General features: G+C 42.7%; 1 protein-coding gene across 1 annotated transcript in view; it reads left to right on the forward strand.

The window, feature by feature from the left end:
* The first annotated feature begins 2,427 nt into the window (after window positions 1-2,427).
* Window positions 2,428-13,763, forward strand: part of gyg2 (glycogenin 2) — a 142,303-nt gene continuing 130,967 nt past the window's right edge. The window contains exon 1 of the mRNA XM_060826876.1: window positions 2,428-2,493. Coding sequence (XP_060682859.1) covers window positions 2,490-2,493 — 4 coding nt within the window. The 5' untranslated portion in view covers window positions 2,428-2,489. The remainder of the gene's footprint in view (window positions 2,494-13,763) is intronic.

Genomic DNA, 13,763 nt, shown 5'->3' on the forward strand with positions numbered 1-13,763 from the left:
TTTGGTCCCCACACCTCAGGAAGGACATACTGTCACTGGAGCGTGTCCAGCGGAGATTCACATGGATGATCCCTGGAAAGGTAGGGTAACATACGAGGAACGGCTGAGGATCCTGGGATTGTATTCATTGGAGTTTAGAAGGGTCAGAGGAGATCTAATTGAAACTGACAAGATAATACATGGCTTGGAAAGGGTGGACGCTAGGAAATTGTTTCCATTAGGCGAGGAGACTAGGACCCATGGACACAGCCTTAGAATTAGAGGAGGTAAATTCAGAACAGAAATGCAGAGACATTTCTTCAGCCAGAGAGTGGTGGGCCTGTGGAATTCATTGCCGCAGAGTGCAGTGGAGGCCGGGACGCTAAATGTCTTCAAGGCAGAGATTGATAAATTCTTGATGTCACGAGGAATTAAGGGCTACGGGGAGAATGCGGGTAAGTGGAGTTGAAATGCCCATCAGCCATGATTGAATGGCGGAGTGGACTCGATGGGCCGAATGGCCTTACTTCTACTCCTATGTCTTATGGTCTTATGGTCTTAAAACCCTGGAATACCCTTCCAGACAGCATTGTGGGTATCTCTACACTTCAAGGACTGCGACTGTTTAAGAAGGCAGCTCATCACCACCACCTGGACAGCAATTAAGTATGGTCAATAAACGCTGCCATAGATAGTGATATTCATATTCTATTATTGAAAAAAAATCCAGAAACTGCAATTGTCTTAAAGTTGGACATTTTTCTAAAAATGCTGCCCTCTGTGGGTCATGTTGTGGAATGTCATGGGTTAACGGTTTCTCCAGAGCAGAGTGGGTGCCTGGAATCAGATACCTCTTGCTCCAGTGTCACTTGTCCAATTCAGGTCAGGGGTGACTTATTCAGCAGATCTTGCCATTCCCCAGATTTCTGCACTGACCCTGAACAAGCGAGAAAAATTTGCAAAAGGTGTCTTGAATACCGTCCAGGCAGCCTTCGTAATTCAGGCTATAACTCAGTAGAGAGATGGTCAGATCAGTTTGTGGTCAATGGCCACTTGAAAGTGCTTGGCAATCTGCCAAGGGCGATAGAAGTTCCCTTGCCTAGCCCCCTGTTTGTCTGAGACACAGTAAGAATAACTAGAGTCCAACTTGTGGAGTATAAGTTATGTCAAGGCTGGTTCCTTGTAACTTGTGTGTGTGTCTAAGACATTGAGAGGCATGGACAGTGCCTGAAACAATTGGACTTGATGTGGGAAGCCATGTAGGAGAGATCTCCATCCATCAATGTGCAAAAGCCGCAGCAATTGAGGCCACCCTTTCCAGTACAAATGGCACCCTGATTGATTTCAATCATTACCTGATGAAAATTTGGAAATAATTGAAATCCAATATATTCTTGGCTCCATAATTGCCAGTTTTGGGACAGTCTGCCTGCACTGTGATTCCAAGCTCCAAGTGACATCAAATGTCAGGGAAAATAAAACAAAAGGCAGTGAAAAGAAGAGTTATGATTATCAGGTTATTTACAGTCTCATTGATTTATAGAATCATGGAAGTCTGCAGACCAGAAAAAGGCCCTTCTGCCCATCAAATCCGCACCTGTCAAAAACAACCACCTAATTATTTTATTTCCATTTTCCAGCATTTGGCACATGGTCTTATATACCTTGGCACCATAAGTGTACATCTAAACACTTCTTAAATGGTATGAGGGTTTCTGCCTTACAGGCAGTGGTGGATATTGAATGGCGGAACAGACCCGATGGGCTGAATGGTCCACTTCTGCTCCCGTATCTTATGGTAAACTGATCACATGCACACGTTGATTTGTGACATCATAATTCTGATAAGTATTAATCGACATCATAATCATCGCCCTGTCACTCACTGTACATACGAACCTTCTAACGTCCCACCCTGTTTAATTTTAAACTGCATCCAACCGACTTTTACCTGAGAGATTTCACCAGCATACGTGGAAAAAGTTCAATGAAGCCTGTGGAAATAAAAACGGCATGAAATTCTCTTGTCTTTATTAGCAAGCGGGAGATTAAGACACCCAGGCTTTCTAAATGTTCTGAGCTGCAGGTTTTGCCTGTACAACATTCAGCCTTGATGCTTTATTGGAATGTCTCACCTCTTTCATTACCATAGAGATAGAATGCTCTGACATCAGCTGCTTAGATTTAAACTATAACTACACCTGGTGTTTTCACAGCCTCACCTGATGGTAAAGGCAAATATGAGTGTTATTCAAAAACAACTGATTTGATACTGTAAGCTGTCAGCTGTACTTTTTAAAAAGGGGGTGCTCCGAGATACAGGAGGGCCTTGTGCTTGGGTCTTCGAGGGCCACATGAGCACTCAATGAGATCTGTCCAGGTTTCCATTCCGTCAGAGGCTGGAGGTCATGTATTGATATACTGATGATGTCGCACAGCCAGCCAGAACCACTGAAGAAATGCAAGGCGCTGATGAGGAGCACTTCTACCCAAGTTGAAAGGATTCCGTGATGTGTAAGTGGCCCTTGCCATTTCAAGTCTCTTGTGAAGTTCAAACGTTAGTTGTTGAATAATGCAAAGTTGGCCTGGCGGATTGATGAGTGAATTAATTATGTGAGTGGGAGTAAGTCCCGCAAATGAGGTACAATGTGGGAAAGGATAAAGTTGACCGCTTTTTGACAGAAATATTAAAAATGACTTGTTTTATCTAAATAGTGAAGGCTTGTAGAGCTCTGAGATACAGACAAATAGGATTTCTTAGTGACTTAATCATGGATGGTTAGTATGCAGGTACAACAAGTAATCAGGAAAGCTAATAGAATGTTATGGTTTATTGTGAGGGGAATTGAATACAAGAGTAGGGAGGTTATGCTTCTCACTGGTGAGAGCACATCTGAAATTTTGTGCTGGTTACCATATTTCCAAAAGGATGTCAATGTATTTTCAAGCAGTTTGGAGAATATTCATTAGGCTAATACCTAGAATGAGCAGATTGCCTTATGAGGAAAGGCTAGGCTTCTGGAGTTCAGAAGAGTCAGAGGTGATTTACTTGAAACACATAAATCCTGAGGGGCTTGACCAGGTGGATGTTGAAAGGATGTTTCCTCCTATGGGAGAGTCTCAAACTTGGGGTCAGAGTTTAAAAATAACAGGGTGTCCATTTAAAACTGAGATGAGGAAACTTTCTTTTCTCTCAGATGGTTGAAATATTTTGGAATTTCTTTCCTCAATTTGCAGAATCTTTAAATATTTTTAAGGTGGAAGTAGATAGATTCTTCATCACCAACAGGATGAAAGATTATCAGGGATGTGTAGGATTTAGGACTGAAGTTGAAATCAGATCAGGTATGACCTTATTGAATGGTGGAGCAGGTTCTGAGGGTCAATGGATTCTTTTCCTTGTTTGTCCATTCGTATAACTATCACAATTGCCATATAGTAGAGTTGTTCAGCCCACAGTATTTTCATGTTCAATCCTGTCCCCTAGCCAATTACAAATAGTTTCAATATGGATCTCAACACGAGAATGCACAAATTAGGAATAGGCCAATCAGTCCCTTGAGTCTGCTCCAACATTTAATAACATCATTTTTAAAAAAATTTAAAGTTATAAATCCTGCCATGGTAGATGGTGAAATTTGAATTCAATAAGTATTTGGAATTATGAATCTAATGATAACCAGGAAGTCACTGTCACTTGTCAGAAAAACCCACCTGGTTCATTAATGCCCTAAAGGGGTGGCATGGTGGCTCAGTGGTTACCACCGCTGCCTCACAGTGCCAGGGATCCAGGTTCGATTCCCACCTCAGGTAACTGTCTGTGTGGAGTTTGCACATTCTCCACATGTCTACATGGGTTTCCTCTGGGTGCTCCAGTTTCCTCCCACATTCCAAAGATGTGCAGGTCGGGTAAATTGGCCAAGGGTTAGGTGCGTTAGTCAGGGCTAAATGCCAGGAATGAGTCTGGGTGGGTTACTCTTCCGAGGATTGGTGTGGACTTGTTGGGCCCTAGGGCCTGTTTCCATACTATTGGGAATCTAATCTAATCATGAGAATATAAGATTATGACAATAAATCTACTACTGGACAAATAACTCACAACTACACGGATTACACATCAATAAGTAAATACTTACACTCAGCGTAACAAGACCTCAGCTCTCAACCTTTGAGAGCATCAATTATTAAACACACGTTTGCTCGAAATTCTTCTCTCAGGACATTAGGCTTATTCAACCAAACTAACCCCTAATTAAAATGGCGGGCAGATCTGCTTCCAAATAATTCAAAAAGGGCTGCCATGTCTTCTAAACATTGTCCGTTTCCTGATGCACCATGTTTGTAAGAAAGTCTAAAGGAATATGTTCCATAATTAACTTATGCCTCCCCTCCCCGAGGGGTTCCCTGACACCCAGCACATCGGAATGTTCTTCCTCACATAAAAAGTGAGGATGCTAGAACGCTTTCTCCCATGTACATGTACGGGAGATAAAATTGGCAAATCCAGAAGAGAAATCGGATCCACTTTGACTTCGGTCCCAAGACCCTCTCTATTCCTCCTGCGGCAATGTTCCAGTATGTACGAAGCCCGTGGTAGGACCACAGACAATGAGTGAGGGGACCTGTATTTATTTTACATTTGGGGCACATTGAAAATGCACTCTGCTGAAATTTTGCAAGACAATCTAGGGCCAGATGAGTCCTCTGATGAATCTTTAACTGCATAGCATGGGTCCTATTACATATTGAAATCTTCCTCGCACTCTCAAAAATGTCCTCCCAAGTTTCCAAAGTGATCTTCACCCCTAACTCTCTCTCCCAGACCTCCCCTAATGTCACCTGAGGAACTTCCCCCCAACAGATGATAGCAAGTACTCACTGAAAGTGTGCTTTTAGCCTGAAGCACCCTCTTGTCCATATCAGATCTGTAACACTCAGTCAGAAGCAGAAGAGGTCCCTGCTCGATAATCCATACTTACGAGTTATTTGATCAAATGACATTAACGTTTCACCTTCAAACAGGTCACACAAACAAGAGACTCCCCTATCCGCCCAGGACTTAAACGCAAAATCCACTGACCCTGGTTGGAAACCTGGCATACTACCTATGGGAGTACGGAAAGATGTTTTAGACATATTACCCTTCATCTGTCTCATTGCCCTCCACATTTTAACACTCCACAGTGTTAATAACTATTGGATTGCAGCAATGATCCACAACTATCCTCATTTTGTCCACAAACAACAGGTTAATAAGAGGACACTTTGCCTGGGAGGCCTCAATGTCCAACCATGTCGATGCCGAGTCCTCACAGGCCTAATCACTCACAAAGGATAATAGGGAGCTTGGTTGATAGCTTCTGACATCCGGGAGATCCGCTCCTCCCAACCCCTGGGGCACATGCAATTTCATAAGCATGATAGAGGCTGCTTATGACGCCAAATAAAAGAACTAAACCAACCATTTAATCTCTGAAACATTTGTCTAGGAAAAAGCAAGGGAAGCATCTGCAGAGGGTATAATGAGCGAGGAAGAACATTCATTTTAATAAGAGCAACTCGACTTAGCATTTTATTGGAGGGCCCCGCCATCTTTGAAGGTCTTGTTTAATCTTGTCAAACAAATGAACAAAATTCACCTTGAATAACTGATCAAAACTAGGGGTAACAGAGAGGCCCACAAAAAGAAAGCCTCCCTGTGCCCACTGAAAGGGGAACCCACCTTCAACATCCGGTATTCCCCTAAGACCCCACACAGGCATAGCCTCCAATTTTGAAAAATTGATCTTGTAACCTGAGAAAAAGCCACATGAATCAAACAGGACACTAAAGCTGCCAGGTTCGAAAGAAAAATGAGAACATCGTCTGCATATAATGTGATCTTACGCACCTTGGACCCGACCTTTGGGGCAGAAATATTAGGGTCCCCACGAATGGCCTCTGCCAGCGGCTCAGTCACCAATGTGAAGAGCAAAGGTGAGAGAGGGTAACCTTGCCGACTGCTCCCCCCCCCCGTGTTCAAATTATCAGACCTTCTTCCATTAGTGAGAACCGCCACCAAAGGATCACTGCAAAGGACCCTTACCCATCGAGTAAACACTTCACCCAGGTCAAACCGCTCCAGGGTATAAAAAAGATACGACCATTCCACCCACTCAAGTGCCTTTTCCATGTCCAAGGAAACCACCAACTCTTGAACTGAACATTGCTGGCACATTTCAATCATCTTAAGCAGTCTCCTAACATTATTAGAAGATCTGCAACTGTTAATAAAGCTCATTTGATCCTCCTTAACAACAGAAAGCAACATACCTTCCAAGCTCAATGCCAGAGTCTTTGATAAAATTTTAAAATCAGCTTTTAAAAGCGAGATGGGTCTGTAATAAGCACAGTTTTCTGGGGCCTTCCCTTTCTTGAGGATAAGAGAGAGATTAGCTTCTCTCAAGGATGGTGGGAGGTAATCCTGACTATATGAATAGTTATACATGTCCAGCAACAGCCCTGGCAGTATGTTTAAAAATTCTTTATAAAACTCACTGGGCAAGCCATCAGGGCCGGGCACCTTCCCAATATGAAGTTGCCTCACTGTCTCCAGTGTCCGTTAACGGAGCACTAAGGAGAGGCGCCTGTTCAACAGACACACCAGGAAGATCCAAATTCCTAAAAAAAATTCCATCTTATCCTATCAGTCCTCACAGCATTCAGACTGGAAAAGTTCAGAGTAAAACCTTCGAAACACCTCATTGATCTTTTTTAGTATCGTAAGTAAGAGTTCTCTTCCCTCATAGAAGCAACAGACTGGAAGGCATTCTTCTTCCTGACCAAATATGCCAAGTATTAACCCGGCCTATTACCATGCGCAAATAGCCTCTGTTTCACAAAGGAAAGTTCCTTCCTTGCTGGATGCATTAACATGGGGTTTAAGGTGGATTGGAGAGCTGTGATCTGCAGCAGCTTAGTCACTGACAGTCTACTGCAATATGCCACCTCAGCTGCGTGCAGTCATGCCTCAAGCAGACGCTACTGCTTTCCCTTCTGTTGCTTCTGGCTGGCAGAGTATGAGATAATTATCCCTCGAGCATAGGCCTTAGCACTCTCTCAAAGAATGGACAGAATACTAGCTGTACCTGAGTTGGTGACCACAAAGGCTTCACATTCCCTAGAGAAATATTCGACAAACTTGCTGTTCTTGAGGATGAAGGGATCCATTTTCCAGTATCATGAGCCCATTGCATCACCCTTAACCTTAACCATTAAATACACCGCTGCATGATCAGAGATGCCAATATTCCCAATTGAATAGGATACCACCAAATCCAAAAAAGCTGCGGGAGTTAGGAAATAATCAATCCTTGTGTGGCATTTGTGAGGATTGGGAAAAAACATAAAATCTCTGCCGGTAGGGTGTAAACGTCTCCAAATATTTGCCAACCCCAGTTCCCCACATAAACCATTCAACTGCTTAGAATGTGAAGAAACCTTTGGGCGATCTTTGGGCATTCAATCCAGCATAGGATCCATAAGGCAATTAAAGCAATTCCCCCATAATAATATGCTGCGACGTCAAGGCCATCAGATTAGATAATGCATCAGTCAGAAATTTAAGAGAGTGGGCCGGAGATCAAGGGCTTATGCTCGAAACGTCGAATTCTCTATTCCTGAGATGCTGCCTAACCTGCTGTGCTTTGACCAGCAACACATTTGCAGCTGTGATCTCCAGCATCTGCAGACCTCATTTTTTACCCGGAGATCGGTAAACATTCAAAATCCCATATTCCTCGCAATGTGTAATGGCCTTTAGAATAACAATCCGACCATGCTCATCTTTAACAGAATCTATTAATTTAAATGTGCGACCCTTCCAGATGAGTATTGCCACTCCCCTGCTCCTAGTACTAAAAGACAAGAGAAACACCCAATCAAACCCGCCCTGCTGTAACTTCAAGTGTTCCTTGTCATTAAACTGAGTCTCCTGCAACAGAGCATCATCCACCCTCTCTTTTCTAAGGCTCAACATACCTTTTTTCTTTTGACTGGTGAATGAATCCGTCTGATATTCCAGGTGCACCATTTAAGAATGCTGCTAACCAAGATCCTTTACAATCACCTTAGACCTGCCGAGAGGAAGAATTTGCCCTACAACACACTGAGCATACTCAAAATAGAGTCTATTTACAAAAAAAAACCAGGTCCTGCTGCAATTTCTGAGAACCTTTCTCACTGTTCGCCATACCGCTCATTTAAGTGTCATGCACAAACTTAAGATGTTGATGCAGTGATTGGCACATAGGTCAGGGTAACCATGGACAGAGTTGTCCCTTTGGAATGCTGAACGAAGTAGGGGTGTGTTTGGTCAGGATGCCATGCTGAAGGTGGCAGAGATAGCAGGATGGATTGTGAATGTGGACACTGGTACAGTAGAAGGAAGGATAGAAGGAAACCGTATCGTGATTCTGGGAGGGAGGGGCAGCGGTGTAATAGGATGGACATGGCTAAGGGTCCTATCAATTATGGTGGGAGGAATCCAATCAAAGGACGTGTATGGAAGATGGCATCTCTAGATGAGATGGGATGAAGATGTAACAACAAAAAGATACATATGGAGACTTTACGAGAAATGGGGTTTGCTGAAATATGATCAAGGTAGCTGCAGGCGTCAGCTATTCTTTACGAGATATTGTATGAAAATTGTTATGGACGAGGCCAGACCACTCAGAACATTCTTGAGAAGGCAGCCCCAGACCATAACTTTGCAATTTGTTTTAGTAAGTGTACAGTGAAAATTACCTGGACTAAGCTAGCGAGGTTGATTACCAGGTTTTAAAACAAACATTTATTCACAAGATTACACAATGAAACACAAAGAACAGAATAACTAGACTTAATTACGCTGTTCTGTATATTCACAACAGTCCCAATAAGCAAACCCCTTTAAAAAGAAACTAAAAAAAAGGAACAGATGCTTGCAGTTGAAGTAGATGAGCAGAAAGAGAGAGAGAGCCTGTTTCCACACAGCTTACTGTTGAACTTCCAACCAGGTCTGGACTGAACTGCTCAGCTACAGAGCTGACCACTTCCCTTCCGTTATACAGGTCACTTCCAAAACATGACCACTTTGGCCTGAAGTCTCATCCGTTTACATATAAACAAAAGGCCTCTCACAATCCTTTATATCTCTGCGCCAAATTAGTCTAATCGGAGCCCAACCCATTTACAACCCCTCTGCAAAAAAAACCGAGGACACAGTATCCTTGAGAAAAGGAACAGCTTTTAGAAAAAAAGGACCAGCTTTGTGACAGATCCCCCCTTAAAAAAAATGAACCATCAATATCAAGAGATGGCTTCATTTTTAAAACCTTTCAAAAACAAACTGGTTGGTAGTCTAAAACACACATATACACCTCACTAACTATACACATACAAACATGCACAACCACATGCAAATTCAGGTCGTGACACACATGCCTCCGTATCTCATTCAAGTCTCGATAACGCATTGGCAATCATGATCTTGCTACCTGCTACAAGCTCAATTTTCACATTGAAGGGCTGTAACAACAAGCTCCATCTAAACCGTCTGGCAATTTTGTGCTGAAACTTTTCCACAAACGTCAGTGGGTTACAACCAGTGTAAACAATTGTCTCAGATGCATTGCTGGTAATATAAACACTGAAATATTGTAATGCCAACACCAAGCTCAAAGTCTCTTTCTCCACCCATTGAATATTTCTTTTGATGAGCGTTCACCTTTCTGGAAAAATACCCGATGGGTCTTTCTATTCACTCGCCATCCTCCTGTAGGACCACCGCAACAACACCCACATGGCTGGCATCGATATCCACCTTGAAAGGCTTTGTGTAATCCGGTGTGGCTAATACTGGGCAATTTTTAAATGACTTTAAGGTTGTAGGTTTGCTCGCTGAGCTGTAGGTTTGATATCCAGACGTTTCATTGCCTGGCTAGGTAACACCATCAGTGGCGACCTCCAAGTGAAGCGAAGTTGTTGTCCCCTGCTTTCTATTTATATGTTTGTCTTGGATGGGGTTCCTGGGGTTTGTGGTGATGTCACTTCCTGTTCGTTTTCTGAGGGGTTGATAGATGGCATCTAGATCGATGTGTTTGTTTATGGCGTTGTGGTTGGAGTGCCAGGCCTCTAGGAATTCTCTGGCATGTCTTTGCTTAGCCTGTCCCAGGATAGATGTGTTATCCCAGTTGAAATAGTGTTTTTTTTCATCCATGTGTAGGGCTATGAGGGAGCGAGAGTGGTGTCTTTTTGTGGCTAGCTGGTGTTCGTGTATCCTGGTGGCTAACTTTCTTCCTGTTTGTCCTACGTAGTGTTTGTGGCAGTCCTTGCATGGAATTTTGTAGACGACATTAGTTTTGTCCATGGGTTGTACAGGGTCTTTTAAGTTTGTTAGTTTTTGTTTGAGAGTGTTGTGGGTTTGTGTGCTATTAGGATTCCGAGGGGTCTCAGTAGTCTGGCTGTCATTTCTGAAATTTCTTTGATGTATGGTAAGATGGTTAGGGTTTCTGGCTGTGTTTGGTCTGCTTGTCGTGGTTTGTTCTTGAGGAATCTGTGCACTGTATTTTTTGAGTATCCGTTCTTCTTGAATACGTTGTATAGGTGGTTCTCCTCTGTTTTCCGAAGTTCGTTGTGCTGCAGTGTTAAATGACTGTTAAAAAACCTTTGACAGTCTGCTGTACACTGAAACCTCTTGCCCTCTTTAAACAATTCAGTGAGTAAAGTAGACACACTGCTAAAGTTCGGCACAAACTTTCAGTAAAATCCACTCATTCCCTGGAACCGAAGGACTGCTTTGTTCACCAATGGTGTGGGAAACTCCCCAACTCCTTTTGTTTTCACATCCCATGGGGCCATTTGTCCCTGTCCATTGACATGGCCCAGGAAGGTGATTTGGCAAATTCACTTTTAGCTAGGTTTACCCAAACCCTGCCTTCCAAAGTTGATCAAGTAAGTCCGATAAATGCTGTGAATGTTCCTTCCACGAGGGACTAAAAATCACCAGGTCATCAACGTACACAACACTTTTGGGTAACTCGGCAATGACCTTATTAGTCAGTCTCTGAAATGTGGCTGGAGCGTTTTTCATACCAAATGGCATAACTTTGAACTGATTAGTCTATTTGGTGTTACGAAAGCCAAAATTGCTTTTGCTTTCTCTGACAGAGGTACTTGCCAGTAGCCTCTGAGCAAGTCCAACTTGGAAATGTAAGTTGCTTGTCCCACTTTTTGGACACAGTGGAATTGGATATGTATCAGTCTTTGTAACGGCTTTGATTTTGCAATATTTCACGCATAACTGTTGGTTCCATCTGGCTTTTGCACCAGTCACTGTAACTCACTTCAATTATGCCATCTTGGAGCATGCGCTCTATCTCTTTCTGAACCTGTGTCAACACTGAAGGGTTATTCCTATAAGGATGTTGCTTAATCGGAACAGCATCTCCTATCTCTACATCATGCACAATTAGGTTAGCACTTCCCAGTTTATTTCCGCATATCTTCCCATGTGGTAGTAATATCTCTTTCAGGTCATTTTGATTTTCTTGTGGAAGGTAACTCAATAACTTATTCCAATTTTTGACAACTTCCTCATTGTCCAATTTGATCTGAGGAATGTCCAGCTCAGAATCCTCTGAATTTGGTTCTTCCTTCTGTGCTGTAATCAATAACACCTTCTCCTCTTGCTTTCCTTCCCTGTCAAAATACCTTTTGAACATATTCACATGACACGCTGAGATTTCTCCCTGTCTGGAGTCCTTATCAAGTAGTTCACCTCACTCAATTTCTTCTTAATTTGATAAGGTCCACTAAACCTTGCTTTTAAAGGCTCACCTGTTACTGCAAGTAACATCAATATATTACCCCCAATTGCAAAATTGTGAATTTGTGATTTCTTATCTGCTTCCTTTTTCATTGTATGCTGTGATTTCTTCAGCCAGAGAGTGGTGGGCCTGTGGAATTCATTGCCGCAGAGTGTAGTGGAGGCGGGACGCTAAATGTCTTCAAGGCAGAGATTGATAGATTCTTGATGTCACGAGGAATTAAGGGCTATGGGGAGAATGCTGGTAAGTAGAGTTGAAATGCCCATCAGCCATGATTGAATGGCGGAGTGGACTCGATGGGCCGAATGGCCTTACTTCCACTCCTATGTCTTATGGTCTTATAAAGCTATACCAGCTTCCTTATCTGTGCCTTTTGATCTCTCCTGCTTTAGCTTGTGCCTCTATGATCTTATAATCACACAATCAGGGCAAATTCCTGAATAAAGATCTTTCATTTCTTCAGTTGCCTGTATCTCCACTGGCTTTTCAACTACAGTAGGCAGCACACCTATCGGTGAATCAGTGATATCATTTACAAGGAAAGTTTGGATTCCTGGAGCTGAGAGTGTGTCCAGTGCTCCTACCACAAATGGTTGACTCTTCTCTGGACTCTCTGGCCTCACATTACATCATTAAGTACTTTTTGTCTCACCATGAATTCCCATTACTCGTACCTTTTCTGGCAACAGTCCCTCAAGAGTACATATCTCCTCATCCTTCAACATTACAGACTGAGAGGGTCCTGTGTCCCTTAATATTGTAACCTCCTTACCTACTACTCCTGGTCTATGTTAATAAACTTTACTCTTGCATGTATACTTTTTAAGCAGATCTGGTACTTCCTCCTTAATCATCCTCTGATCATCATGTACACTCTGAGGCAGTTGTATGACTTCCCTTGTGCTTTTTGTTACTAGTCCAACAAAATTCCCAGTCTTGTCTGGCCTTCCTACATGTGGCTTTTTCCTAGTCCACTTTATCACAATGAAAACACCAGAGCTTTTTAACTTCCTTGTCCCCCTCAAGGGTTTTTTTTTAACCCTGTGGTAAGTTCTCCCTATGATCTTCACTGAGATCTACCTTTCCCTTTCCACGTGAGGATTTCTCTTTGCCCCAGTTTCTATCCCTCATGGACTGAACATTGATTCTGGAAGCCAAGACACGTGATATGGACCAGCTCAAAATCATCAGCCACTTCAGCTGCTAACCTTGCTGTTTTAACTCTCTGCTCTTCCACATGAGTTTGCACTACTTCAGGCAGTGAATTTTTGAATTCCTCCAAAATAATTACCTCTGTAAGGGCATCATAGGTTTGCTCGATTTTTAAAACTCTTATCCATCTATCAAAATTACTCTTGTGTGATCCTTTCAAACTCAATGAAGGTTTGACCTGAGTCCCTCCTTAGATTCCTGAAATGTTGTCTGTCGGCTTCTAGCACAAGCTCATATGCACTTAAGATGGCTTTTCTCACCTCCTCATACTCCCCAGATACCTCCTCTGATAGTGATGCTAACATCTCACTCGCCCTACCTACAAGTTTCATTTGGATCAACAAAACTCACATTGCTACTGGCCACTGCTTCCATTTAGCCACTTTTTCAAATGAGATGAAAAAGGCTTCCACATCCTTCTCATCAAATTTAGGCAATACTTGAACATACTCAAACAGTTTCTCATCAGCCTTTCACCCACCATGTTTGCTCACCCTCACTCTCTTCCTCACTAGACTTACTTTCGGCCTTCATCTCCATCCTTTTAAGCTGACTTTTCCTTTTTAAGTGTCAGTTTCTGAAGTTCAAAAGCTCTCTCATTTTCTTTCTCTTCTGCATTTAACCGTAACTCAAACTGCTCCATTTCTGCTGCCCTACCCTTATCTCTCGCCTCTAACCCAAGCTGCTTCATTTGCAATTGAATTCCTGCCATCTCCTCAGATT

Source organism: Hemiscyllium ocellatum, chromosome 6 (genome assembly GCF_020745735.1).
Source record: "Hemiscyllium ocellatum isolate sHemOce1 chromosome 6, sHemOce1.pat.X.cur, whole genome shotgun sequence".
In the NCBI taxonomy this organism is placed as follows: Eukaryota; Metazoa; Chordata; class Chondrichthyes; order Orectolobiformes; family Hemiscylliidae; genus Hemiscyllium; species Hemiscyllium ocellatum.